Source organism: Doryrhamphus excisus, linkage group LG19 (assembly GCF_037039965.1).
Source record: "Doryrhamphus excisus strain RoL-2023G ecotype Guam linkage group LG19, RoL_Dexc_Guam_v1.1, whole genome shotgun sequence".
In the NCBI taxonomy this organism is placed as follows: Eukaryota; Metazoa; Chordata; class Actinopteri; order Syngnathiformes; family Syngnathidae; genus Doryrhamphus; species Doryrhamphus excisus.
The window spans coordinates 17,098,259-17,125,550 of NC_136375.1; the positions used below are offsets into that span (position 1 = coordinate 17,098,259).

The window sequence follows — 27,292 nt, forward strand, 5'->3', positions numbered from 1 at the left end:
TCTTATCTGAACTACTTTGATACCCCCAAATTCCCTCCAATGTTGTTTTAAACATACTATATGTTTTGCGGCTCCAGGCTATTTTTCTTCAGTGGGCATTGGGTAAAATGGCTCTTTTCATAGTAAAGGTTGCCGACCCCTGTTCTATATCATATACAGGAGGTGAAAAAGTCCATTATTACTTTGCAGTTTCCAAATATCTCAACTTTTATTCTTCTTTCTGCTTTTTCCTCACACAAAAGAAACTTTTTCCAAAAATATTTTCAAAAAAAATAGAATTTTCTCTTTAATATTTCAACTCAATGCTACACAATTTTCATTAAATTAGAATATACATTATTCTCTTCATATTGACTTATTCTCATTTTCCAATGCCAAATATTTCCTCTTTGTTATGACTTTATTGCCGTAATATTTTGACTTTATTCTCGTAACATTTCAATTTTGTGCAACCAATTTTTTTTAATTACAACTTTGTTTGCTTCTCATACTTAAAAATATTTTTTTTGCTTCTCATATTTTACAATTCTTTTTTTGATAAAGTAACAAAATGTCATTGTCAGAATATTATGACCTATATTTTGTCTTTTTTTGTAAAATTTTTGCAATTTTTTTTTTCGCAATCTTTTGTGGGAAAATTATATTTGCCCAACATTTGATTGACAAGACCATCACGTTTGGCATGCGATGGTCTCGTCACACCTCCATAGCCGACTTCAACCTGGGGAAGAGTCGGAGCGCGTTCTCCGTGGTCGCCTCCATCACCTTCTCCACGGACACGCCTTTGATGTGGCTGATGTACTCGGCGGCGATCCGGATGTTCCGCGGCTCGTTTCTCACCTACACATCCACCAGGAGATGAAGAACACGACACAAAGACTCTTCAAAATACCCAAAATCCTCTCACCTGCTTCTCAGGGCCCAGAGCCGGCGAGTCGGTTTCCAGACACATGCTCTCCAGCGGCAACTGTTTGATCAATTTCTGCTTCTTGGCGGACACAGAAGCGCAATCAATCATTAATCCGCAATGACGCTACCTTCCTATCGCTGGAAACAAAAGCTTGTAATCAACCGACCAAAGCTCGAGCAGCCGTTTGGTTGCAGAAGGAGACCAAGTGAAAGGTGAGCCAACAGTGCCATTGTTTTGAAATGAATGTTCATTCATTCATTCATTTTCTACCACTTTTCCTAATGAGGGTCGCGGTGCGAGAGGCGGGGTCCACCCTGGACTGGTGGCCAGCCAATCCCAGGGCACATATAGACAAACAACCATTCACACTCACATTCATACCTATGGACAATTAACCTAGCATGTTTTTGGAATGTGGGAGGAAACCGGAGTACCCGGAGAAACTCCACACAGAGATGGCCAAGGGTGGAATTGAACTCTGGTCTCCTAGCTGTGAGGTCTGCGCGCTAACCACTAGACTGCTGCGCCGCCCGAAATGAATGTTGATTTTAAAAAAATTATACAAAATTATAAAATAAATAAAAATATACTTAAACTTTATATTATTAAAAATAATTTAAATTATACATTATATCAGAAAGGCAGGAAGTGAACAAATGTAACAGTTACAGATTGTTTGAATGTTGACTTAAAAAAAATTATACAAAATTATAAAATAAATTGAAAAAATACTTAAACTTAAATATGATTATAAATTATTATAAATAATTTAAATTATATTAGAAAGGCAGGAAGTGAACAAATGTAACAGTTACAGATTGTAAAAAAAACTCCAAGTGGCCAACTGAGGCAAGAAGAACGCAAGACATTTTAAGGCCTGATGTGTGTGTGTGTGTGTGTGTGTGTGTGTGTGTGTGTAGACTATGTCAAAATGAATACAAGAAGAAGACTGGCTGGACTCCAAAGGTTTAAAACGCACCGCCAGAACCAAAAGACAACACCTAGGAACTAAAAAAAAAATCAGCCCGTGTGTTTGCAGTAAAAGATGAGGAAATAAGATGTCCTCTCACTGGGACAAAAGTGCTGTGATGTGCTAAACAGCAATCAGCTATCGGCGTGTGTGACTGCGACTGAAAGGATCACCAATAGTTACTCAATTCGCTCCCAAGGCATCTAATCTGGCCATTGATTGGCTTATCAAACAAACATTCTCGGTGGCACCGTGAGAGGAACAAAAGTAGACCGATAACACTGGCAGCCAGCAAGGCACTCCAGGAACCTAACCTTATTTTAGGCTTCAATTGAACTCAAATGACATTTTTAATAAACATGTTTTACATTAACTTGGAATTCTGATTCAGCTAGGAGACCCGAGTCCACCGATTCGATTCCACCCTCGGCCATCTCTGTGTGGAGTTTGCATGTTCTCCCCGTGCATGCGTGGGTTTTCTCCGGGTACTCCGGTTTCCTCCCACATTCCAAAAACATGCTAGGTTAATTAGCCACAGGTATGAATGTGAGTGTGAATGGTTGTTTGTCTATATGTGCCCTGGGATTGGCTGGCCACCAGTCCAGGGTGTACCCCGCCTATCGTCCCGAAGGCAGCTGGGATAGGCTCCAGCACCCCCGCAGAAATGACTGAATGAAAAAGTTTCATCTTTAGATTTATAATTTACATTGTTTAAATTTAATCATTTTTTAATGTAAACTTTTAAATTTATTTTTGTTTACATTTGATATAAAGTCAATTATTTGAATTTAATTTAAATGTACATATATATATATATATATTTTAATCTTTAATCAACATAATCTTTTACTTTTAATTTTAAAGTTTTTCACAATTCATTTAAATCCAGTGGTTGGAATTGAAGTTTGTATTTTTCATTTACATTTAATTATTACATTTATTTTTAAATTCTTCATTATTTCCAATGTTTACATGTCATTAAAAAAAATTTAGTTTTTAAAAATTTTATTATTGAAATATAATTTTGTATTTTTCATTTCCATTTAATGAAAATTCAATTAAAATGTATTTATTTAATTCACATTAAGTTAAAATAAATTATTTATTTAATGTTTGCATATCAGTTAAATTATATATTTTTAAAAATTTAGTTTAGTATATAAGTGTACTTCATTCCAATGTCTAGTTGTGTTTAAAAACTAATTGAAATGTCGATGTTTAGACTATGGAGCTAATGACATGAGCAGTGAGCGTGTTAGCAAACATACATTAAAGCATGTGTTGCAACAATGAAGATAATCACATGACACCCCCCCCCCCCACACACCTGTTCACTGCGTATTACAGATGGTGGAATGGAGAAGTAGTATCCGGCCTGTACCGCCTCCATAGCAACCGACGCTTTCCCATCAAAAGCGTGAAGCAGAACTTTTTCAACACCTGGCAAACACCACAACCAACTTGATGTCATGATGATGTCATGATGATGTCATGATGATGTCACTACGTCTGCAACACATCTCATTTGTACGTACAGTAATACACGACACCTGGTACCGGAGGATACGTAACACAAGTCGTTGTTACCTTGTTCTTTCAGGAGCTGGACGGTGGGTCTTCCTGCTGAGCGGGAGTGGACGTTTCTAGTAAAACATTGACAAATATCGTATGACACACCAACGTACAGTTAAGACAACTCGCTAAGTAGAAGAGATGAATACGAGCGCCGAGCACAGCACGACGCAACACGAAAGTTATTGTATGTTCTTGCTGGCGTTTGTCTGTTTGTGTTGAAAGTAACTTGAAAAGTTCTGAATGGATTTGGATGACATTTTCAGGAATTGTCGGAAATGGGAATTTCATTCTTTAACATTGTGAGAGGACCATTTTCGGCATTTAAAAAAAGAAATGGTTTGAGCACTTCTTCGGGACATTTAGACTTCCAGAGACATTGCGTATCAGGTGTTAGCATGCCAACATTAGCATTGTTAGCATGCTAGTATTTTTAGCCATTTCCATAGGTAGACAATTACTTAGGTGCTAGTATGCTAACATTTTTAGTCATTTTCAGAGGTAGACACTTTATGTTGGGTGTTACCATACTAACATTTTTGAGATTTTTATGAATATGAACTTTGTCCTATCATGATGATATCATGCTATGTGTCACCATTTTTACAAAATAAATGGTCTGAGCATTTGTTCGGGACAATTATACTTCCCGGTATATTGCGCTCATCATTGCACTGATCATTCTAGGTGTTAGCATGCTAACATTAGCATACTAGCATTCTTAATTATTTCCATATGTAGACATATTTAAGTGCTAGCATGCTAACATTAGTAGCATTTTAGCCATTTTTAAAAAGGTAGACACTTTATGTTAGGTGTCACCATACTAACATGAGCATACTATTTTTTATGAATAAGAACTTGGTCCTATGCTATGCGATACCATTTTCAGCATTTACAAAATAAATGGTCTGAGCACTTCTTCAGGATATTTAGACTTCCCGGTACATTGCACTAACAGCATCATGCTGTTAGAATGCTAACATTAGCATTGCTAACATGAGCATATTTGCATTTTTTTTAGATTTTTACAACTATGAACTTGGTTCTATCATGCTAGGTGTTGGCATGTAAGCATTCTTTAAGTCACTGAAACCCTTCCATGGCAAATGAAAATAAATGCAAAATAAATGCATAAATGGCCACCCAAATGAGGATAAGTGGTATAGAAAATTGATGGATGGGGTGCTTTTCTACTTATTTATTTTTTGCATTGACTCACAGAGGGAGGTCCAGTTCCTTGGCTAAACGTGACTGACAAACGAGAACCTGCCTTTGACTCTCTTTGTCGGACTGGCTTTTCACATATCTGGGCGTAAAATCCAAGCCAACCTAACAGGAAACATAAATTGTGTTATAAATTGTGTTCAATCCAAGGTTCTGAGTAGTGATGTCTGCTACCTCTCCAATAGCCACAAGCTGCTCCCTGTATTTCTCAATGATGGGCAGCGCCGCGTCCACATCCTGCATGGAAGACACACATAAAGTACCAGGCTGTAGTAAACTAAATCAAAATAATTGCATCCCAACCTGGAGAGAAGCACTTCTGTGTCGCTCGGAGGAAACCTCTTGGACGGGGTGGACTCCCAGGCAGGGGAAGACAAAGCCTGGGAATCTGACAGGACAAATACAAATATAAATATCATAATCCACATTAAACAACACGGCATGAAGTCAAGTTACCTTTGTGACAAGGCAATGATCTTGTCAAATTCCCCAGCATGTTCTGCCACGGCTAGCAATGCTAGCAGTCCAGCCTGGGAGTACAAACACATTAACAACACATAAGTAAACACCGCAGCAAGTTGCTGAAAGCGAGATAACTCACCCGTTTGGAGCTCTCGATAACCGTTTCGATGTCCTAAAACACAAAAATGACACTTTATGATGGGTTTGGAGTAATTACTTGAAGTAATTCCTGTATACCTCGTCGAAATCCCCCGCGGAGATGTGACAGTGGCAGTCGATAAAGCCATGCATACTGTGGGCTCAGCTATATACAACTTCCGGGAAGCTGGCCGAATACGCATGCGTCAAACACACACATAAAGCATTGGATTATTTATAGGAGTCACCCGCGAGGGCGGTGCTCTCAGACGCGGACCAGTCGAAACCACTTCCACAAATCAAAAGACTATAAATCAAGCGCACACACATTTCTACGTCATCGCCAACTTCCTTGTTTTAGTTGTTCACGGAAGTGAAGAACGTAAAGTCCCTCTAATATACTTTAATGACGAGTAACTCTCAATGTATCGAAATGACTTTGCGTTAACGTCACATAACATGGCGGGCTGGGGCGCGGTGTCTTTCCTCGTCTGCCTGCTGTCCACCCAAGTCTCCACAGCAAAATACCAACCCGACTGGGAGTCCATTGACTCCAGGCCGCTGCCAGATTGGTATGACCAGGCGAAGTTTGGCATCTTCATCCACTGGGGGGTCTTCTCTGTGCCCAGCTTCGGCAGCGAGTGGTTCTGGTGAGACGAATTGGGGAGTCGTTTCATGTGTGTAAAGTGATGTATTGTTCCTGCGTGTTATACATGAGTAAAACTGAAAACCACATTCTGTAAACACGGCAGTCACGTGATTGAATGTATGCACTTCCTGTGTTGGCATGCAGGTGGTACTGGCAGGGTGAAAAACAAAAGCCATACGTTGACTTCATGCAGAAGAATTACCCTCCTGACTTTAAGTATCGAGACTTTGCCCCTCGCTTCACCGCAGAGTTCTTTGACGCCAAAGAATGGACGGACATCTTTGCGTCGTCTGGAGCCAAGTACATCGTCCTGACCACCAAGCACCATGAAGGTTTCTGCTGATGTGGTATCCCTGTTCTAAATCCAATCTAACTTGTGTGGGGATCACTAGGTTTCACGCTGTGGGGCTCCACGACTTCCTGGAACTGGAATGCGGTGGATGTGGGACCCAAACGGGATCTGGTGGCGGAGGTGGCGAGCGCCCTGCGTGCAGGCAGCGACCTCCGCTTGGGGCTTTACCATTCGCTGTTCGAGTGGTTCAATCCGCTCTTTGAGTCGGACGCCGCCAATAATTTCACCACAAATCACTTCCCGTCTTTGAAAAGTCTCCCTGAGCTCTACGAGATCGTCTCCAAGTACGAGCCGGATGTGCTGTGGTCCGACGGGGACGGCGACGCGCCGGACAAGTACTGGAACAGCACCGGCTTCCTCGCCTGGCTGTACAACGACAGGTACCGTCTAGTCTACACAACGTTTGGGGGCGTCCCTCTTGAATGACGTTTGTCTTCCAGCCCGGTGCGGGACACCGTGGTGACAAACGACCGTTGGGGTCGCGGCTCCATCTGCACCCACGGCGGCTTCTACACCTGCGCCGACCGCTACCAGCCGGGTCACCTGCTGGCGCACAAGTGGGAAAACTGCATGACCATCGACACCAAGTCATGGGGCTACAGACGCAACGCCCCGCTCAGCGACTACCTCGCCATCGAGCAACTGGTGGCGGTAAAAATGCCGGCGACCTACTCGGTTGGTGCAGCTGAACATTCCCTCCGCCGTGTGCGTGTGTGTGTGTGTGTGTGTGTGTGTGTCGCAGACGTTGGTGGAGACGGTGTCCTGCGGCGGGAACCTGCTCATGAACGTGGGCCCCACGCTGGAGGGGAGGATCGCCCCAATCTTTGAGGAGCGTCTGCGTCAGATGGGGCGCTGGCTGGGCGTCAACGGCGAGGCCATCTACAACAGCAGCGCCTGGCGGGCTCAGAACGACCGTGTCACGACCGCCGTCTGGTACGGACACGCCGTTTAACGCCAGTAGTCCATGCCAGTCACTCAAGTACCAAGTACCTTGAATGCATTATTAATAAATATTATTTACATCATATTTTGACTTTCATCCCATAATAATGTAGCTTTTTCCCCAACCTCATTTTTTCAACAATTTTTCTTTGTTACCCGTAATATACGTATAATTCATAATATTTCAACTCTGTGCAACTATAATACAAGTTTATTCTCTTAAAAATACAATTCTTTTCATAGGAAGGTTGCAGCTACAAAGCTACAATATTACAAGAAGAACAAAATTTGACAGCAGAAATAGAAAAAAAACAGCTGCAATTTTTATAATAATTAATCATTTATAATTTTTGGAAAATTAAGTTGTGGAAAAAGTTCAAACATTATTGGATTAAAGTCAGTTTTTAATTAATATTACCAAAAGAAAAATTACAAGAGGAAATTGACATTAAGTAACATAATTAACAATATTACAGAAAAAAGTAGCAATTTTCTGAAAAAGAACTTGTAATATTGCGTAATTTTTGTTGTATAGTAATATTATAGTAATATTATATGAAAATTACAAAATTTTAATTCTTTAATATTTCAACTCTGTGCAACTATAATACAAGTTTATTCTCAAGGTTGCAGAAAAAGCTACGATATTACAAGAAAAACAAAATTTGACAGCAGAAATAGAAAATAACAGCTGCAATTTTTACGGTAATAAAGCCAAAATATAAAAAGAAAAAAAGTTGCAATTTAATGAGAATAAACGGTAATAAAAAGTAAAAATGATGTCAATTCAGTAGCATGGAGTTGAAATATTAAAGAAAAATGTGTTGTTGTATGAGAAATAAGATACAGTTATAATTTTTGGAAAATGAAGTTGTGCAAAAAGTTCAAACATGATTGGATTAAAGTCATATAAAGTCAAATATTACAAAACGAAAAATTACAAGACTAAATTGAAATTAAGTAGTTTTGAACATTTTAATAAATACCATAAATTGCAAAAAACAGCTGTAATTTTACGAGAATAACATCAAAATATTACAGAAAAAAGTCGCAGTTTTCTGAAAAAGAACTTGTAATATTGTGTATTTTTTGTTGTATGGTAATATTGTGAAAAACAACAAAAATTCAAGCTATATTTTTGGGAAAATTAGGTAGCGGGAATAAAGTCCCACAGCGTGATGGTGATGAGGAGTAAACTGCTGAGTCGGCATCAGTAACCCCCGGGAGTTGATTGGACACGAGTACAGCAAGTGTAACACGCACGGTTGTCACGACGACAGCTGAGGATGCTGACCACTCGTGATGCTTAATTGGAGCTTTTACCGTACTTTTACCGTATTTGGTGAAAATATATTTTTTGGTTTTTATTTTCAAAATGTCACATGTTCTCCAGGTACACGTCCAAACTGACGGAAAAGCTCGTCTTTGCCATTTTCCTGGCTTGGCCCGCTGACGGATCTTTGATTCTCAGTGAACCAGAGGTCACGCCAGGTGACACTCAGGTGAGCTGCAATGATGCTTTATTAGCTACACTCACTATTTTAACTGGTGACTTTATTTCCCTCATCTATTATCTTCGTTATTATCTTCCTTTTAAATGGGTAAAAACGTCTAATGTGTACGTTTGAAATGCAAAAAAAATTAATCAATAACTGAAGCTACTACACGGCCGCCATGTTAACGTCTTTCCTTGTTTTTTTCACAAAACAACAAACACAAAAGGTGGAGCTGTTGGGTCACGGCGCCGTGCAATGGGAACCCATGAGGGACGGTGGACTTCGGGTCCTTCTGCCTCAGCTGTCCTTCAGCCAGATGCCGTGTCAGTGGGCCTGGACCCTCAAGCTGACAGGGGCCGAGTGAAGAAGACTGGAAAACCACAACCTGGCAGATACTGTGGAAAATAAAAAAAACTTCTTTTGGACCTTTTTGTACTGTACTACATGTGAAATGTTTCCAAGTCATGTTATGTTTTATTTGAGTGTTTATTATCTTATAAATGTCTTGATGTTGGAAATGTGGTTATTGTTTTATAAATGTTTTTCTCAACATCAAGTCTTATGTATTAAGTTTTTTTTCATCTTAAGTGTGTTTAATGTTATAAATGTCTTGTCATATAATATTTTTTTATATGTTATAAATGTGTTTTAATATTTTATAAATGTCTTTTGGACCATCAAGTCTGGCCATGTCATTCTTTATGTTATCAATATTTTAACACATAACATTGTGTTTTATATAATGTCTTTTTTGCATTTCATTTGTGATTATTATGTTATAAAAGCATTGTATTGTCTTTAGATTATAAGGGTTATGAATGTGTTTTATACGACTGAGTCTTGTCATATGTTATTTTAATTGTTTTTATTTTTATTTTTATTTTTTTAATGCGTTTTGGACCATCAAGGCTTATGTAGGTTTTTTACGATTTCTTCTTATTCCTATTGTTATTCCTGTTAGTTGTATATGTTTATAATTTTTATAGATATTATACGGGTGTTCTATTATTTATAAATGTGTTTGATCCCATCCATTCCGTGTTATGGAAGTGTTTTTTTAAATAAATAAATAGTAAAATTGGCTAAAACGAGAGTGCTTTTAGCAGCCTCTGGTGGCCATCACTCGTAACTGCACCTTGAGAAGCGTCAGGACGTTTCAGCTCATCTCTCCACCCCGGACCGGGGAAGCGACCCTCGTACCCCCCTTAACCGCACCACCCCCTCCCCCGTCTGTCATGCGTCCGTCAATTGGGGTTCCAACGAAGGTGTGGGCGTCGTCTAAGGACTGGTAAGCTTCCGCCGCCGCCGCCATCTCATTGTCCTATTTATGGCGTACTGCTTCTTCACTGTATGAGCCCAATTTAGCCTGGTGGGGGGGGTGGTATGTATGTATGGGATGTGGTGGGGAGAGGTCACCTGAGATGGCGGTTAAGGGGGGGCAACATCTGACTGTTGTGTCTGCTCCCTCCGCTGCACGCGTTTTAAGGTGGGAGGTCCCTGTTCTGCAAATGTTCCATGACATGCAGATGGGGGGGGTGGGGGGGTTGAAGGGGGTTTTCGGGTCCATGCCCCCCCACCCCCCCACCCCATACACACACACACACACTGGATATCCCCACAGGCAGGGATGTGCACATGCCAGCTGATCCACGGCACACAAAGAAGCCTTCTGGTGCATTTAAGGTTGTGCAGTCATGCTGTCATTTGTTTGCTTTAATGCGCAATATTGACACTTCCTGTCTCTGGAGCCGCACTGTCATACCTTGGAAAGGGTTTTACGGCAATGCAGTGCATTGACACGCATTCAAGTCCCATAATAATAATAATAATAATAATAATAATAATAGCAATAATAATGATAATAATGTGAATGAGAGCAGCCTGCAGCCTGAATGCTGCACTTCACTCCTTCAGCGCTGGTAATTATACATGCGCACCGGAAGCGGGGGAAAAGTGTAAGAGACTTGTGTTGCCATGGCGACAACACAATGGTGTCAAGATTATTTTCAGGTAGCGACCACGCTCGCGCGCGGCGTGCACGTTTAAAGAGACAGGAGCCGAGCCGCTGAATGAAATGACGGATGGGTTGTTGTTGTGTGTCGATGGTGATGTGTGCGTCACATGATCAGGCCCGCCCGGGAGGAAACCCTCGCAGCGGCCATTAATAAACATAAGCCCCCCCCCACACACACCCTGTTTATTTTGGCCCCCTGTGTGACATTCAAGCTCATGGTAGTTTTTTGGGGGGAATGATTGGATGGCGGTCAGCTGCTCCTGTGGGTCAAATGCGGAGCAAGTGCATCATCCCTGGGGGGTTGGGGTGGTTGCGGTTGCGGGTGTTATATTTATAGTCCACGGGTGGCTTGACCTTGACTGCACATGAAGTATCAGCCATTTTAGTGCCCCCCCCCACCCTCCAAATGCTGCATAATGGAGCTGAGCTGCAGTGCAGTTAGCAGGCTCTATCCACACTTCTTGATGACTAAGAATAGCGGCCCGCTGGCGAGATTGGCTCTGGACATATTCTCTCACGGCCTCGCCACCCGAGTCGTCAAAGCTAACGACTGACGTGAGGGCATCACGACACGACTGTTGTTGTTGTCGTCCGTGTCGCCGGCACGCGTTTCAAACACAACGCAAACCCTGGAGGAGGAGACGTTTCCGATGCTAATGCTAAAAACCAAGCTAACGACGCAACAAAGGGCTATTTTGTAGAGCTCATGCTAAGAAGTTCTAGATTCTAGAAGCGCTAGCAGTAAGCTAAGTCGAGTTTGAACACATACGGCTGGATGTTAAAAGCTCACGATTTAAAATAATACATCGCTCCTTATTATCAACATCAAAATATTACAGAAAAAAAGTCACAATTTTGTGAAAAAGAACTTGTAATATTGCGTAATTTTTGTTGTATGGTAATATTATGAAAAACAACCAAGATTATTATTATTATTATAATACACATTTTAAAATAATACATCGCCTGTTATTATCAACTCCTATAAGGTTAGCGGCACAACACTGGAAGTCCTTGTGAGCATTCGGGAATGTGACCAACCACAGAGGAGTGGGCGTGCCTGCAGGCACAGAAATACTGCTGAATAGGTGCAGATTCTGGAAGATCTGGAAAACCTTTTGTGCTAGTTATGGTGTGTAGCTGCTCTATCGGAGTCCACAAATCAATACACCAATCATTTTCTATGCCGCTTATCCTCACTAGCTGTCTTGGGGCGAGAGGCGGGGTCCACCCTGGACTGGTGGCCAGCCAATCCCAGGGCACATATAGACAAACAACCATTCACACTCACATTCATACCTATGGACAATTTGGAGTGGCCAATGAAGCTAACATGCATGTTAGCTTCACTGCCACAAATAGATTGCAGTCCTGTGGGAAACACGTTTTTAGTCAAAAGTTGTCATTTTCCCGCCCTTCTTCGTGTCGCTGTCTCTTGGAGATGCCGCTGAGCCGTCGGTTTTCCGCCTCCAGAGCAAACAAGCCAACTTAGCACGATGCTATCAATGTAAATGACTCCCACAATCAATGAGGATTCCCTTCGAGCTGGACCCGGAAGTACACAACATGATACACAAGTACACGGTGTACATACACAGTATGTACTAAGTGGCTCCGGTGCGGCGGTTTGAAGTGGCAGCGCACGCCATTGGCAGGATGAGGCGCAGCTGCACGTAATCTGCAGCATTGTCCCACTTTTGGCTGCGCTAATGGCGGCCCTCGTCACGACTCGGCCTCCATTCACAAAGCTGCCGACGTCGTGACGGGAAGAGCCGGCTACGAGCAGCCGGTGGGTGTCTCACAAAAGACCTCCAGCGGCTTTTTCACTCAACGCAGCTTTCCACCACTTCCTGCTCCCAGCGCACACCATGAATGGCGTCCGTGTGCACGGCAAGCATGCGTGCACTTTGAGGGGGTGCTGAAAAAATGCATCTTTTCCATATGCTAGCTTATGCTACTTTTTCCATTTGTGTTGTTGTTGTTGATGAATTGTGTTTTTGGAATGTACCAAAACAGTCCCAGGCTGTGAATGCCCCCCAGGGCGCTGCTGTACTTCCACGTTTTCCACCACAAGGGGCTGTACAAAGTGTGGCCCGGGGGCCGTTTGTGGCCTGCAGCTGTCATTTTAATGGCCCATGGCACATTCTAAATATAGCATTTAGCAATAAAGCTAAAAGAAATCCAGCAAAAATGGTAAAAGTAGCATTCATTTTACTAGATTGAAGTCAAAATATTCATTCATTCATTTTCTACCGCTTATCCTCACGAGGGTCGCGGGGGTGCTGGAGCCTATCCCAGCTGTCTTGGGGCGAGAGGTGGGGTACACCCTGGACTGGTGGCCAGCCAATCCCAGGGCACATATAGACAAACAACCATTCACACTCACATTCATACCTATGGACAATTTGGAGTGGCTAATTAACCTAGCATGTTTTTGGAATGTGGGAGGAAACCGGAGTACCCGGAGAAAACCCACGCATGCACGGGGAGAACATGCAAACTCCACACAGAGATGGCCGAGGGTGGGATTGAGAGAAACAAAATTTAAAAGGTGCCATTTTATAAGAATAATCTAGTTATATGTGGAAAAACTATTTTAGTAAGTCCGCCCCTCTGTGACATCACAAAGGAGCAGCTTTACCACGCCCTCTGAAACCGAGCGCTTTGAGCCATCCCAAACTTCTTTCAGGGCTCACTTCAAAAATGCCCAAACTTCATGATGTGAAACGTTGGCATGGTTTAACACCAGAATACAACATTTTAACTCCATTTATCGCTCAAAAAAGTGGAAAAAGCATCATAGGTCCACTTTAATTGGCCTCTAAATTCTCCAGGTTTGAATGTGAGTGAATGATTGGCTGGTTGGTTGTTTGTCTATATGTGCCCTGGGATTGGCTGGCCACCAGTCCAGGGTGTACCCCGCCCCTCGGCCCAAGACAGCTGGGATAGGCTCCAGCATACGCCCTGTGGCCACAGCATAGAAGAATAGAAAAATATAGCATAGAAAAATACTAAAGTTGATGCAAATAATACTGCATTTTTTTTACCGATTTCACAGTTTTTTCCTGAAATATACAATATATAACATCTTAGCATATTTTAACAAAATATCAAAAAGTGTATTCTTCCATTTTTCACCGTGCCCCCCCCCCCCCCAGGGGAAGGTTCGATTGTGGTTGTCAGCTGACCGGTGAGGATGAATGAAGAGTTTCACAATGGTCTTCGTATCTGACACCCCCCCCCACCCCCGCCCCCTCCCCGTTGAGAGTGCGAGAGAAGGAGGGAGAGGAAAAGCGCCCTCCAACGTGGGCTGTTGTGTAATCCCTCCCAGGGCCCCTTTGCTATTTTTGTGCCCGTGTCGGCGCGTCACGGTTGGGTATTTTCTCCTGTGACTCGCTCGCATCAATAGAAGCTTCTAAATGTTCCAGCGAGCCTCCTGGCTGATGGGACGCTCGCCCCGCGCTGCTTTATTGCCCACGGCACGAGGAAGGGAAAAGGCGGGAATGGACGGCGCGGGATGAGGAACGCCACATGTGGGACCGGGGGTGGGGGAAGAGCGCTCCAATGTCAGGTTTGTGTGAGGAGGATCGGCGCTTCGGTTGCATGCGTGCAATGTTTAGGATGCTTTGCTTGCGAAAAGCAACCCCCCCCACCCCCACCCCCCACCCCCCCACGGCACCCACTTCGCCGCTGCCGTGTCGTCGTACATTTGTTGCGCAGGTGCAACACCGTGAGATGCTTTCCCCTTTGTGGGACGGCTTGCCCCGCATGGACGCTCGTCTCTCGGGATGGGAACTAACCAATGGGGTCAGAGCGACCTTGACGAGGGAGCTTCCTCTACCGGCCCCGGGATATTTGTTACCCCGCTCCCAGACGCTCCTCGACGCTCCCCGACGCTCCGGGCGCGAGTTGTGCCTCCCAACTGAGGCAAACCCAACCAACCCCCTACCCAAATCTCCCCTGATGGCCCTCGTCAATCACGGCTCAAATCTTTGCTTTGTGAAGAGTCACCTTGGGTCCCCATCCTCCTCCTCCTCCTCCTCTCCTACTCCTCTCCTACTCCTCTCCTACTCCTCTCCATCCAACAAAGAAACAAGAGCCAGCAGGCTAGAGGGATATAGCAATAGAAGGAGAGGATGTCCTAATTAAGGGGGGGGGGGGGGGGGCTCAGAGGGTTTGAACCAGATAATCTTACATAACCTCGTTAGGGAGGACACAGCATTTGATACGAGAGGATGAGGAGGATGAGGAGGATGAGGAGGATGGCGGCGTGCCCTCGGAGAGCCGAGAAGCAATTCCCCGAATTCAGGAGGGGACGGACGGCGGTGGTGCGTTCGCTGACGGGGTCGGCAGTCGTGAGGGAATACGAGGTGATGCAGTAGAGGCACTTCCGGTTAGCAGGAGTGCATCAAAAATAAACTCTGCACATCAGGAGGGTCCAACTCAATGTGGGGGGGGGGGGGCTGGACCGTTTAACCTGGAATTTTACAAGCAGTATTTTTCCTCATAATATGACGAGTAAATTATCCCAAAATTGTGACTTTTTCATTAGAATGCAATTTTTGTCTTTTAATATTTTGACTTTATTTATTTTTTGCCCATTTCTGTTGTTTTTCATTTTTTTCAACAATTTCAACTTTCTTCTTGTAATCATAATATTGATAAATATTATGAATCTTTTGACATTCATGTAATAGTCTGACCTTATTCCCATGAAATGATAACTTTTTTACCAACATAATCTTCCAAATATTTAAAATCTTGTTTTGTTTGGTTCTCATAATATTACATTTTTTGTATTGATTTCAACATTATTTTCATAAAATGACAACCTTTTTTTGATTATATTACAATTTTTTCCTCTTTGACTGATTTTTCCAAATTCTATTTGGCAAATGGCCCCCATGCTTCAGTTTGGACACCCCCCGCTTTGCTTCTCCATCTTCCTGCTTCCTTTGCCTGTTGCTTGCCGCCAACGTTTCCTCTTCCACAGCCTCACTGGCAGAGCTTGCGGCTTCCCGGCATGCCTTGCGGCCCATGTTGGGGAAAACTTTGTAAAAGTTTGGTGTGTTTAGTATTCTTCGTAGTAGTCGTAGCCCCGCGTGCTTGTACTTACTTGTTATGTGCTGTGCTGTCATTTTTGTGTCATCATTTGGTAGCTAGCTGTGGCTAAGCACCCTGATGCCACTGTGGCTAGCGGCTGTTTTGATATCATTTTACATTTTGGCAAATTGTGGAAGCAGAATAATGTGATTATTTTGTGTTAGTTGGATTTTTTCCCAACAAAACTTGATAAAAGTAAAGTTGAATGCTCATTTTTTCCATTCATTTGTCATTTGTAATTATTTTTATTTTTATTTTTATTTTTATTTTTATTTTTATTTTTATTTTTATTTTTATTTTTATTTTTATTTTTATTTTTATTTTTATTTTTATTTTTATTTTTATTTTTATTTTTATTTTTTTTCACGAGCCGGACCTCGTGGTGATGTTATCCAAGGCACTACTGTAGTTGCAAAAGGAAATTTGTCGGAAGAAAAATTGGACGCCCTGGTTATTCCTCAATATTTTCCATTCCTGTTCCATTCCAAAATGACCACTGCTGGGAATGTTGGAGCTGATAGTCTACAAATTGTCATGGACTTCTCTCCTTTTTTTCAGATGGCCCTTCCCGGCAGCCAAACCCTGCGTATGTAAATACGGCCACATAGCAGATATTTATCCCTGAGAATCCCAAAGATCCCAAAGCCAGTGAGGTTGGATTCATGGAGTCACTGGAAACCTCTACGGGAGGTCAGGAGAAAGACGCTGCACCCAAAAAATGCCCATCAGAGTCCGGCAAGACAAGGAGGAGTCCGTCAGCGGAAACGGAAGGCCAAGTGTGGCACCAAGACGTGAAAGACGGCGCCGCCAGCGGCTCCAAATTAGGATCAGACTCAGGGAAATCAGCGAAATCAGAGGATCTGCACGCTGAAACGGAAGCGTCATCGGCTATAAAAACGACGAGCAGACTCAGAGGCGCGGCGTCATTCGGCGGGGGCGGCTCGGCGTCGCATAGAAAGTCCCCGAATTCACCTGAGCAACAGAGTTGCTATTCAGGGATGGAGCAGTCAGACGCCAGCGGCAAGGTGGAGCCAAAACCACAAAAGGCCGGCAAGTACGTGTGCGATTACTGCGGACGGGCGTGCGCCAAACCCAGCGTCCTGAAGAAACACATCCGCTCACACACCGGAGAACGGCCCTATCCGTGCGTTCCCTGCGGATTCTCTTTCAAAACCAAAAGCAATTTATACAAACACCGAAAATCCCACGCTCACTCCGTCAAAGCCGGAACAACGCCGCTTTCAGAGCACGGCTCTCACAACGTCAACGCCGACCAGGGATCTTTGGAAGGGGATGGAGAGTTCTCCGACGTGGAGCAAAGCACGGACACGGACGAGGACACCCTCAACGACCCGCTGCTTCTCCTGGACTCTCCGGCGGAAGGATCGGACCACACCGCCGTGAAAGTACTTAGCCTTATTTCTCAAAAAAAGGCATCCACCATGTCCACACCAGGGCAGGATAGTTCATCCCACGCGCCTGAAGGCAACGCCAACGCTGCCAACGCCGCCGCCGCCGCCGCCGCCGCCGCCGCCGCCGCCAACCATGCCAGTCAGTCTTGCACGATCAAACAAAGACTCGCTCTTCGGTTGTCTGAGAAAAGAAGCAGTGACTCCGAACACAATTTGTCGCTTCCGAGTCAGTCTAGCAAGGGAAGCACAGATTCCGGGTACTTTTCCCGATCCGAAAGCGCAGAGCATCAAAGCGGTCCCCCAAACGCCAACGCCAAATCTTATCAAGAAATCATGTTCGGGAAGTGTTACAGGCCGAGCCCAAAGCAGACGACGACTTACGTGACCTGCAGCACCGAACCGGGCGACGTCCAGGCGGCGAGACGTTCTGAGAAAGGAGTTTCCCGCGTGTTCACCCAGGAAAAGGACGGCGTGGAATACATCAAAATAAACACAAAGTCTTTGATGAGGGACGAGGCTAAAGAAGAAGAGTCGGACGGCGCTTCCGACATGGGGCCGCTCCTCAGGAGCAACTCCATGCCGACGTCCTCGGCGGGCAGCCTGACGATGCCTCAGGCGCTCAGGGGCAGCCATTCCTTCGACGAACGGGCGAGCAACGCCGGCATGAGGAGACTCAGGCGCCAAGCCGCTTTTGAGCTCTCCCCCCACGAAGGTCACGTCGATTCCGACAGCAGGATGAGCGACATTAGCGTGGCACCTTCCGGGCCGGAAATGGAAAATCCCACCTCAGCGGCATCGAGCGTGAGTCAGCAGAGGCACGCGATGGAGCTGGCTACACGGAAGCGCCGGAAAGAAAAGCGGGAGGAGGAGGACTTGCCGTCGCGGTATGGATCTCATCGGGAACAGTGCGAGGAAATGTTTGATGAGCCGATGAAAGGACGTTCTTCGACGACACAGCTGGACGTATCAGTGAAGCGGGAAGTGTGTGCTCGGAAAACTTTAGGGAACGTTATTTCCGTCATCCAGCACACAAACTCCATCAACAGGCCCCACGCGGAGAAGACGGAGTCTTACAAGGGTCACAAGCAGAGACAGGAAGTCTTCTCCTCCCGTCAGCCAATGGAGGAAGCGTACGAGATGGAAAGGTGCGACAGTCGACTGAGGCATTCCTTTCAAATCGGACCCAAACTTGTCCGACAGCCCAACATACAAGTTCCGGAGATAAGAGTCACCGTGGAGCCGGATAGTCCGGAAAAAACTCCAGATGTTCAAGTGAAGGAGCCGGAGAAGCACGTGGAAGAATTTCAGTGGCCTCAGAGAAGTGAAACTTTGGCTCAGTTCCCGCCGGAAAAACTCCCTCCGAAGAAGAAGAGGTTACGATTGGCCGACATGGAGCACTCCTCCGGGGAGTCCAGTTTCGAGTCCGCTTGTACGAGTCTCTCCCGGAGTCCCAGTCAAGACAGCAACTTATCTTACAGTTCCGCTTTCTCCTTCGACAGGGAGGAGAACTTGAAACCAGTTTCTCCAGCCAGGCAGGACGACTTCGGAAAGCCGCTCGAGCTCTTAGCCGTGCCGGGAAGCGGCCACTCGTTTTCCGTGCTCCATCAGCGTCAACAGCACGAAATGAGACGTTCCTCCTCCGAGCAGGCGCCTTGTAACTTGCGCAAGGAATTCCCGGAAGTGCGAAGCGTATCGTTTGACTACGGTAGCCTTTCTCCGACATCCAAAGTTCGATCTCCAGAACTCGGATCTTCCTGCATAGCGACCAAGGAGAAACGGCGAGGGAACTTGGTGCGACAGGAATCGCTTCGCATGGATACGGAAGCCTCGCATGTCACCACTACCACTTTGCCTATCTTTTCCACTGGGAATACGTTTCCCCAGCCTCCCCATCCCATTCCGGTTAGAATCCAGACTAATGTTCCGAGCTACGGCAGCCTAACGTACACATCGGTATCGCAGATCTTCGACAATCAGTACGAAAGAATTCATACTCTTTTATACTCGCCGAATCAAACGTCACGTTCGCCGGGGAACGCCGACTGTCACGGCGGTGTCGAAGCTCTTGATCTGTCCTCGGCTAAGCTCAAGACCGGCATTCCGCTCTCGCTCACTTCCCGAACTATCTCGACGACTAACGCGTCCAGCGGTGGTGCTAGCAAGCGCATGTTGTCGCCTGCTAGCAGCTTGGACGTCTTCATGGAGGTCAAGCAGCAAAAGCGCGTGAAGGAGGAACGAATGTTCGGCCAAATTGTAGAGGAACTGAGCGCGGTGGAATTGGGTAAATGTCATTTAGGCGAGGAGAAGGGTCGGGGTTGGCGGGATGACTCACGCAGGCTTGTGACACTCGGCCAGAAGGCGCCAGAGGCCAGCGAGCTGCCCATGGATAGCGGCTCGCCTCCTCCGTATTCCACGATGTCCGTCTGCGAAAGGACGGAAGTTGGCACGGATAAGCGGGTGCAGATGGACACGGGGGCACAGCCCGTCTCACAACGTGAGCATCCAGGAGCGTTAGCGCCGTTTCCAAGCCTTCGCACCACGACAGGTGTGAGCTGGTGTTATCTCAGCTACGCCAAGCCGAGCTGCTCCCACGACAACGCGCCTTTCTACTCCGTCTACGCCACCTGGTGCGTGAGCGCCCGCAATCCCAACCCTCTGGAGCTGAGCACCGGCGCCGCGCTGGCTTTGCTGCGGTCCAAACAGAAGGGAGGGAAGATTATATACTCCATGGCGGCCATGTGTCAGCCTGGCAACGGGAAACTGGTCTCGTCCCTCATCCTGTGGCGGCAGACTTTTGAGCAGGTGAGAAGATTCAATCCATTCAATTTAAACCCAACATGTACATAAGCAACACGTACAGATAGGCTGCGCGCTGGCCTAGTGGTTAGCGAGCAGACCCCACCCTCGGCCAAAAGCATAATATCCTAATATTTTAATTTACGCTTTTTTTTTTTAATTATTATTATTTTTTAAAAATAAATTATTATTACAAAAATATTAATTTTTTAAAAATTAAAATGTTTTTTAAATTATTTTTTTTTGTCACGTTCCGAAGTACTGGGTGATATGAGCATCCAATGCCATAATGGGTACCATAGTGCGTGTCAATATAGTGATATATATAGCACATCATGACTGCTTCAAGACTCTTGAACCACTCTTGAAGGTTTTCTCCAAAAACATGCTAGGTTAATTAGCCACTCCAAATTAAACATGTTTTACATTAACTTGGAATTCTGATTCAGCTAGGAGACCCGAGTCCACCGATTCGATTCCACCCTCGGCCATCTCTGTGTGGAGTTTGCATGTTCTCCCCAGGCATGCGTGGGTTTTCTCCGGGTACTCCGGTTTCCTCCCGCATTCCAAAAACATGCTAGGTTAATTAGCCACAGGTATGAATGTGAGTGTGAATGGTTGTTTGTCTATATGTGCCCTGGGATTGGCTGGCCACCAGTCCAGGGTGTACCCCGCCTCTCGCCCCAAGACAGCTGGGATAGGCTCCGGCACCCTCGTGAGGGTGGAATTGAACCCTGGTCTCCTAGCTGTGAGGTCTACGCGCTAACCACTCGTCCGCCGTGCAGCCCCTAAAATATATTATTCTTATTTTATTATTATTATTATTTTGACTTCATTCTCCTCATATTATAGCTTTATCTACAAACTCATTTTCCAAAAATGTATTTGTTGTTTTTTGTAATATTACGACTTTTTTTGAAAAAAAAGAGTTCCTTCTTCCCGCAGCAGCAGCAGCGTCGTTCCTGTTTGCTTGGCGAGCCCGAACAGAGTCCCGTTACATCATCGATAGCCGTCCACTCAGAGAGCTGGTCAACAATCAACAATCTGTTTGCTCATGTCAATCAGCAGCAGAGGAAACCGGAGCCCAAAGAGTTGGACGCCAACCCCGGGAAGAAGAAAGACGCCGGCCTCCGACTGAAGGCCGCCAAGGAGGAATGGAAGGAGAGGGAGGCTTCCGCCGCCCAAACGGCGCCGACGCGCGTCAAGATCTTTGAGGGGGGGTGAGTACAAACGCGCACGAGCGAGCACGAGGCGGCACACTCATCAAGATGGCCGCTGTTGCGTTGTCAGGTACAAATCCAACGAGGACTACGTGTACGTCCGAGGTCGCGGGCGAGGGAAGTACATATGCGAGGAGTGCGGCATCCGCTGCAAGAAGCCCAGCATGCTGAAGAAACACATCCGAACCCACACCGACGTCAGGCCGTACATCTGCAAGGTCTGCAACTTCGCTTTCAAAACCAAAGGTGAGCATTCCCGCTTTCGGACCGTCAACGCATCATATTTGCACTTTATTCCCAAAATGCAACCTGCTTTTCCAAAAATGATAACGTTATTAAGTTTAGTGTGTTTCTCGGAATACTGTATTAAGAAGAAAATAATAAACATATGTTTTTTTAAATATTTCATCTCTGTTCTACTCCAATCACATCATTTTCTCTCATAATATTCCTGTAAATTTCCAACTTTTTCCCTTGTTATATAATATTTTGACTTTATCCTTGTAAAATGACAGCTTTTTTTTTACATTTCTACTGTTCTTTTTCTTAAGATTTTCACTATTTCAACGTTGTGTATTTTTTCCTCACAATTATGTCTTCATTCCCATAATTTGATTACTTTTTCCAAAAATGTTCAAAAATGACAACTTCATTTGTTGCTACGTTTGTTTCTCATAATATTACAATTTAAAGAAAACTTTTCTTTATTATTTCAGCTTTATATTACTAAAATTTATTACTAAAATCAAATTATTTTGGTGAAATTATTCCAGATTTTTCCATTGTTTTTTTGTTTAATTCAATGGATTTATTATGTATTTATGTACCATTATGTTACTTTATGTTCAACTTTATATTACTAAAATGACATTATTTGTTAAAAAATAAATAATCAATTTATTTAAAAAAAATTCTGTCAATATTTTTACTTTTTCTTTTTTTGATTTGGTAAAATGACTGCAGATATTTTCCATTGTTGCTTTTCTGTTGCCGAGCGTGTGTCCTTTTCTTTGTTTTTGTGCAGGAAACCTGACCAAGCACATGAAGTCCAAGGCTCATATGAAGAAGTGTCTGGAATTGGGCGTGTCGTTGACCATGGACGAGACGGAGATCCAGGAGCATGGTAAGAAGACCCGCGTCAGCCTTGCACACGCAAAGGTTTTGGTCGCCATTTTTGCCAGAAAACACACAAACAGCGGTGACCTCACTTTCTGTTATTAATCCACGCCCTCGCTAATCAAATCAACATTCTAAATGGACATAAAGTTATGACTTTACATTACCACTATTTATTATTATTATTATTATTATTATTATATATATATATATATATATATATATATATATATATATATATATATATATATATATATATATATATATATATATACTCAATTCTCCTAATATTTTTAATTTAATCGCCTAATGTTTCAACATAAAATTATGAAATTATTAATTATTATAAAATTATACTTTCTTTTCGGGTCATTTTAAAAATTATCATTAGGACTTTATAATATTTAGAATTTATTGTAAAATTATGACTTTTTCTTAATATTATGACTTTACTTTCCCAGTATTCATTGTTCAGTATTTCCCAGTATATCGACTCATTTTAAAAATTCATATTGTTATGACACTATTCTCCTAATATTCATTCATTCATTTATCCTCACGAGGGTCGCGGGGGCGCTGGAGCCTGTCCCAGCTGTCTTGGGGCGAGAGGCGGGGTCCACCCTGGACTGGTGGCCAGCCAATCACAGGGCATTCTCCTAATATTTAGAATGAATTCTAGTAAAAGCAGATATTACAGTCACTCCAATTTCTCTCTGTAATATTCACTTATTTGAATACACCACTTTACCCCCCTGTTGTTGGTTTTTTTACTTACTTTTTACTTATACTTTTTTGGATTGTTATTATTAGGACTCAATTCTCCAAATATTTGAGATTTGTTCTTGTAAAATTCAGATTTTTTTTTCCCGGTAAGATTATATGTTTTTTAAAATTAATATTATGACTTTATTTTTCCAATATTTCAACTTTCCTGTCATAAAATGACGATTTGTATTCTTCGTAAAAGTGAAAATATGTTTGTGATGTTGCTGTGACCTTATTAGTTTATTATTTAATTGTTCTGACTTTTTGGCGGTAAGACTGTAAGATTATTAATATTCTGGCTTAACGCTCATAAAATGAGGACACGGACCACAAATGGCCTCGGGGCCACAGTTTAGACACCCCAGGTATAGGTACTTATAGGTTGATCCAAGATGGCTGAATCAACAAGCAAGCATCAATGCACACTTTTGTTCCAGTGATGATGCGTTCAAGCACACTACGTAACGCAGGCTGAGCTCTGAGCGTTGGACCAATAGGCTTGAAGTCATTTCAGTTTCGGGTGGGGAAAGCGAGGTTCCACCGTGGATGTGAAAACTTATGGGGAATTCTTGTCTTTTAAAGTGGACGACATGCCGCAAGAATCCAAGGCAGAGTTTGCGGTTCCGACCAAGCACCAGTTCTCCGATGCCGAAGACTCGGACGGCATGGACGAAGATGTGGATGAAATGGACGAAGACGACGACGAGGACGACGACTACGAGGGCGCTTCCACTCCGAAGCCGCGCTCCAGAAGCACGAGTCCACAGCCGTGCGGCGGCACGTCGTCACCGGTCACGGCCAACACCGCCGTCCACGGCTCCTCGGTGCCGGGCGTGGACGTCCGCCACCCAGCTTCGGGCAGGTGGGCGGGCTCGGAGCAGAGAGACAAGAATGTGGAGGAAGACACGCTGAGCGTTCTGTCCCCCCCGGATCAGGCCAGCTTCCTCTTTGATCCGTACTCGTCCTGCCTCCTCTCTCCCGGATGGGAGTCCCCCATCAGGGAGCCCTCCCCCTCACGGCTGCGCTACCCGTCGCCGAGGAGGGAACTCTCCCCGCGAGGTCGCTCCTCCCCGCGGAGGCCGGGCTCTCCCAATTTCTCGCCCATCCAGCACCTTTCTCCCGTGACCGTGGAGAGACCCACTTCCCCTGGAGCCGAGCTGACCGGGAAGCGGGAGTCGGCGGTTCGAGGCAGGCAGAGAGTCGTGCTAAGAGCCGTGTCGCCACGGAGGGGGTCCCATCAACACCGAGGCGTGGGCGACAAGAGCCGACAGCACGCCAAAATGGACGTGGCTCCGCCGCAGGGAGTCTTTGAAATGGAACTAGTACGTAACTTTTTTCCTGAACTTTCCCAAATCACAGGCGCAGATGATTGATGATCAGGAATGATCAAGTACTTCGCTACGAGGTGCATTATTTAAAACAAACAAACAAACAAAAAAAACCTTAAACTGTATTATGGAAAGCAGGAAGTGAACAAATGTAAGAGTTAGTGATTGTAAAAGTACCAGATGGAGGGGTAGGATTTAATAAGCTTTGCTTCTTCCTACTCCTTTTGGACATGTGGAACTGGGAACTGATTATGGGATGCACTCAATTGGAATCTGATGCATGTTCAAATGAAATGAAACCATTACCATTACCGTTACCATTACGTTACCGTTACCATTACCGTTACCGTTACAGTTACCGTTACCGTTACCGTTACCGTTACCGTTACCGTTACCGTTACCGTTACCGTTACCGTTACCGTTACCATTACCATTACCGTTACCATTACCATTACCATTACCATGATTGCTCATGTTTGTCCTTGTGGTGTTTCTTTAAGGATCAGAGGAGCGTCTCCGCCTCCGGTTTTCCCGGTGGTTCCCATCAGAACATCCTGAGCCACCTGCCTCTTCACTCGCAGCAGCCGGTTCTCAGCTTGCTCCCGGTTCTTCCAGTGGGAGGACTTCGGCCGTCCCCGTCTCCTCCGGCCTCCGACGTCGCCTTGTCCTCAGTGTCAGGACCCCCGAGTGTCGAAGGGTCCGCTCACGGGCCCACGGGAACGGGTGAGGAGGACCTCGGCGTGCAGGAAGGAAGCTTCAGGGACAGCGGACAGGAAGAGAATGTCCAAACGTGCTTGAAAGCCATCGCCTCTTTGAAGATCAACACCGAGGACCCTCATTAGAGCCCCCCCAGTTCAACTCCCACCCCTCTTTTGTAACCGAGGCAATAGGATGACAGCTTCTTGGCGAGACAAGCGACAAGCGACATGCGACATGCGACATGCGACATGCGACATGCGACATGCGACAAGCGACATGCGACGGGATGGGCGTCTCGGGTGCAGGTGCAATACAGGAAGAGATATATCGCTAATATGCCTTTATTTGACATAGCATACGATTGCACATCAATTCTATTCTATTTCTAGATTCTCTATACTCTCCTTCTTAGGTGCATACAAACAGTGTATTTTAACCTCTGTGTACTTTGAGAATAGACTGTTGTTTCATGTACTTATATCAAGGTGTGATGCAGTAGTGCAGTAACGATTTCTATAAAAAACAAAAGAAAACAATAACAATAATAATAATAATAATGCATTAAAAAGGGTGCGTAGAGAGATGAGAGACGCGCAGTTGGAGCGACGAAGGTCTGTGCCTTTATTTTGCTTTTCGTTGAAGAAGGTCAAAGGTCAAAAACGGGACGGACGCCGCTTGATTTATGGTGGAACAACCTTTTGAAGAAAAAAAAAACAACAATTTGTTTTTCTTAATGTTGTGGTTTTTATCTTGCATGGGATTTGCTATTGCACAAAAACACAGGAAGTCAACATGTCATTACCGATACTGTAAGATGTATTTCTATTAGAACGTAAGCACTTATTGATACTGGTAAATATTTGACTACGATTTCTATATGCTGTTATTATGATACGTATTATTATTATTATTATGCAGCAGCGATGCCGTTATGCAGTCAGCCCGGCCGCGCTGGTGTTGCTTTTGATATCACGTCTTTGCTGTCCTATACAGACCACGGCGACTATTTTAGCGCTTTATCCACGATGCACTTTGTTCCGTTGACATTTGGCGGCGGGAAATGAAGGCGATAGTCAAACATTCCACTTTTTTTTTTCAAATGAATACGCGTCATGGTGTGAAATTCACGCGCATATCGGAGGAGGAAGGAAAACGTGACAAGGAATTGGGCCGGGGGTGTCCAAAGTGCAGCCCCGAGCTCCTTTTATTGACATTTCAAACTAAGACAAAAAAAAACTAACTGGAAAGATTGAAAACAATGCAGTCATTTTACAAAAATAAAGTTGAAATATTCAGAGGAAAAAAGTCACACTTCTACCAAAATAAACTCCTAATATTTCATGGCAGAAAGTTTAAATATCAAAGACAAAAAGATGTTATTTAACAGGAAATCTAAGCCAAAAACTAAAACTCCAAAGTCTATTTTTTTTTACACTAATAAAATCTAAATAGTAAGAGGAAAAAAGTCACAGTGAAAAACAAAAATGAACTCGGAAAAAATGTACTTGATCTTTTTAAAGTGGTATTATTATGAGAAACAAAACAAAATAAAGTTGTCATTTTTGGAAAATGAGGTTAGGCGAAAAAAAAAGATAAATATACGTATTTATAAATAACTATAATTAATAAAAACCAATGTTAGGATAATAGGTAAATATGTAAATATTATGGGAATTAAGGCCATAATTATGAGAATAAGATTGACCAAAAAATAATAAAATAAAGAAATAAAGAAAAATGTACAAAATTTTGAATTTTAAATTACATTTTTTAAAATGATGAAGCAAAATAACAATCATTTTGGTAGCATAAAGTTGAAATATTAAAGAAACTCACTTTACTCACAATAAGGTACACAAAAATACAGTAGTAGTAAGTAATACAGAGTGTAAGTTGTTAGCATACAGTATTTATCCGGATGTGTCGCTCCCACCTGTCAGTACGCTACGTAGCCCGGCTGGATGTTGGACCCCCCCGGCTCTCCGTAGGTCACGTTTGCCCGGAGGTTGATATTTTTCAAAAGGCATATTTTTCTACGCATTTTGGCCTCCGGTTCACACGCAAACGTCCTCAACAAGCAAGACTCATCCGACATGTGCGACATGTTTGGTACTTTTGAAG

General features: G+C 44.0%; 3 protein-coding genes across 12 annotated transcripts; 2 read left to right on the forward strand and 1 right to left on the reverse strand.

Annotated features, from left to right (window-relative positions):
• Positions 1–198: 198 nt before the first annotated feature.
• LOC131106711 (putative deoxyribonuclease TATDN3) lies at positions 199–5,476 on the reverse strand. Of its 5 annotated transcripts, none has more exons than XM_058056040.2 (10): positions 5,379–5,476; positions 5,281–5,313; positions 5,136–5,209; positions 4,983–5,067; positions 4,854–4,916; positions 4,726–4,784; positions 3,468–3,523; positions 3,208–3,320; positions 908–985; positions 199–840 (listed from the first exon to the last, which is right to left on the reverse strand). In XM_058056040.2, exons 1-10 carry the CDS (start codon positions 5,430–5,432, stop codon positions 697–699), a joined length of 759 nt encoding a protein of 252 aa, XP_057912023.2. In that variant the 5' UTR covers positions 5,433–5,476; the 3' UTR covers positions 199–696. The 5 variants fall into 5 exon arrangements, with proteins under 5 accessions (XP_057912023.2, XP_057912021.2, XP_057912020.2 ...); XM_058056038.2 differs by having other exon boundaries at positions 908–988; XM_058056037.2 differs by having other exon boundaries at positions 908–982; positions 4,675–4,784.
• Positions 5,477–5,612: 136 nt separating this feature from the next.
• fuca2 (alpha-L-fucosidase 2) lies at positions 5,613–9,795 on the forward strand. Of its 2 annotated transcripts, none has more exons than XM_078798811.1 (7): positions 5,613–5,956; positions 6,073–6,260; positions 6,321–6,660; positions 6,721–6,931; positions 7,023–7,213; positions 8,616–8,724; positions 8,945–9,795. In XM_078798811.1, coding segments are annotated over exons 1-7 (1,179 nt in total). In that variant the 5' UTR covers positions 5,613–5,954; the 3' UTR covers positions 9,083–9,795. The 2 variants fall into 2 exon arrangements, with proteins under 2 accessions (XP_078654937.1, XP_057913316.2); XM_058057333.2 differs by having other exon boundaries at positions 5,613–5,929.
• Positions 9,796–9,847: 52 nt separating this feature from the next.
• Positions 9,848–26,391, forward strand: hivep2b (HIVEP zinc finger 2b). 5 transcript variants are annotated; one of them, XM_078798809.1, is made up of 8 exons: positions 9,848–10,006; positions 16,394–20,049; positions 20,989–21,263; positions 21,334–21,509; positions 22,288–22,386; positions 23,727–24,466; positions 24,973–25,339; positions 25,455–26,391. In XM_078798809.1, exons 2-7 carry the CDS (start codon positions 16,498–16,500, stop codon positions 25,312–25,314), a joined length of 5,184 nt encoding a protein of 1,727 aa, XP_078654935.1. In that variant the 5' UTR covers positions 9,848–10,006; positions 16,394–16,497; the 3' UTR covers positions 25,315–25,339; positions 25,455–26,391. The 5 variants fall into 5 exon arrangements, with proteins under 5 accessions (XP_078654935.1, XP_078654933.1, XP_078654936.1 ...); XM_078798807.1 differs by having other exon boundaries at positions 24,973–26,391; XM_078798810.1 differs by having other exon boundaries at positions 21,109–21,263; positions 24,973–26,391.
• Positions 26,392–27,292: the final 901 nt, after the last annotated feature.

What these genes read in the sequence shown, in the direction of transcription:
- fuca2 (XM_058057333.2), top strand. Translation starts at nt 5,703, where the DNA reads ATGTATCGAAATGACTTTGCGTTAACGTCACATAACATGGCGGGCTGG. An exon ending in CCATCGAGCAACTGGTGGCG is followed by an intron (nt 6,932 to 7,022) that starts GTAAAAATGCCG and finishes TGTGTGTCGCAG; the next exon opens with ACGTTGGTGGAGACGGTGTC. An exon ending in TCACGCCAGGTGACACTCAG is followed by an intron (nt 8,725 to 8,944) that starts GTGAGCTGCAAT and finishes CAAACACAAAAG; the next exon opens with GTGGAGCTGTTGGGTCACGG.
- hivep2b (XM_078798807.1), top strand. Translation starts at nt 16,498, where the DNA reads ATGGAGTCACTGGAAACCTCTACGGGAGGTCAGGAGAAAGACGCTGCA. An exon ending in GGCGGCAGACTTTTGAGCAG is followed by an intron (nt 20,050 to 20,988) that starts GTGAGAAGATTC and finishes TTCTTCCCGCAG; the next exon opens with CAGCAGCAGCGTCGTTCCTG. An exon ending in GAGTCTTTGAAATGGAACTA is followed by an intron (nt 24,467 to 24,972) that starts GTACGTAACTTT and finishes TGTTTCTTTAAG; the next exon opens with GATCAGAGGAGCGTCTCCGC.
- LOC131106711 (XM_058056035.2), bottom strand. Translation starts at nt 5,432, where the DNA reads ATGCATGGCTTTATCGACTGCCACTGTCACATCTCCGCGGGGGATTTC. An exon ending in AAGGAACTGGACCTCCCTCT is followed by an intron (nt 3,524 to 4,674) that starts GTGAGTCAATGC and finishes ATGTTTTACTAG; the next exon opens with AAACGTCCACTCCCGCTCAG. An exon ending in CTGTAATACGCAGTGAACAG is followed by an intron (nt 989 to 3,207) that starts GTGTGTGGGGGG and finishes GTGTCCGCCAAG; the next exon opens with AAGCAGAAATTGATCAAACA.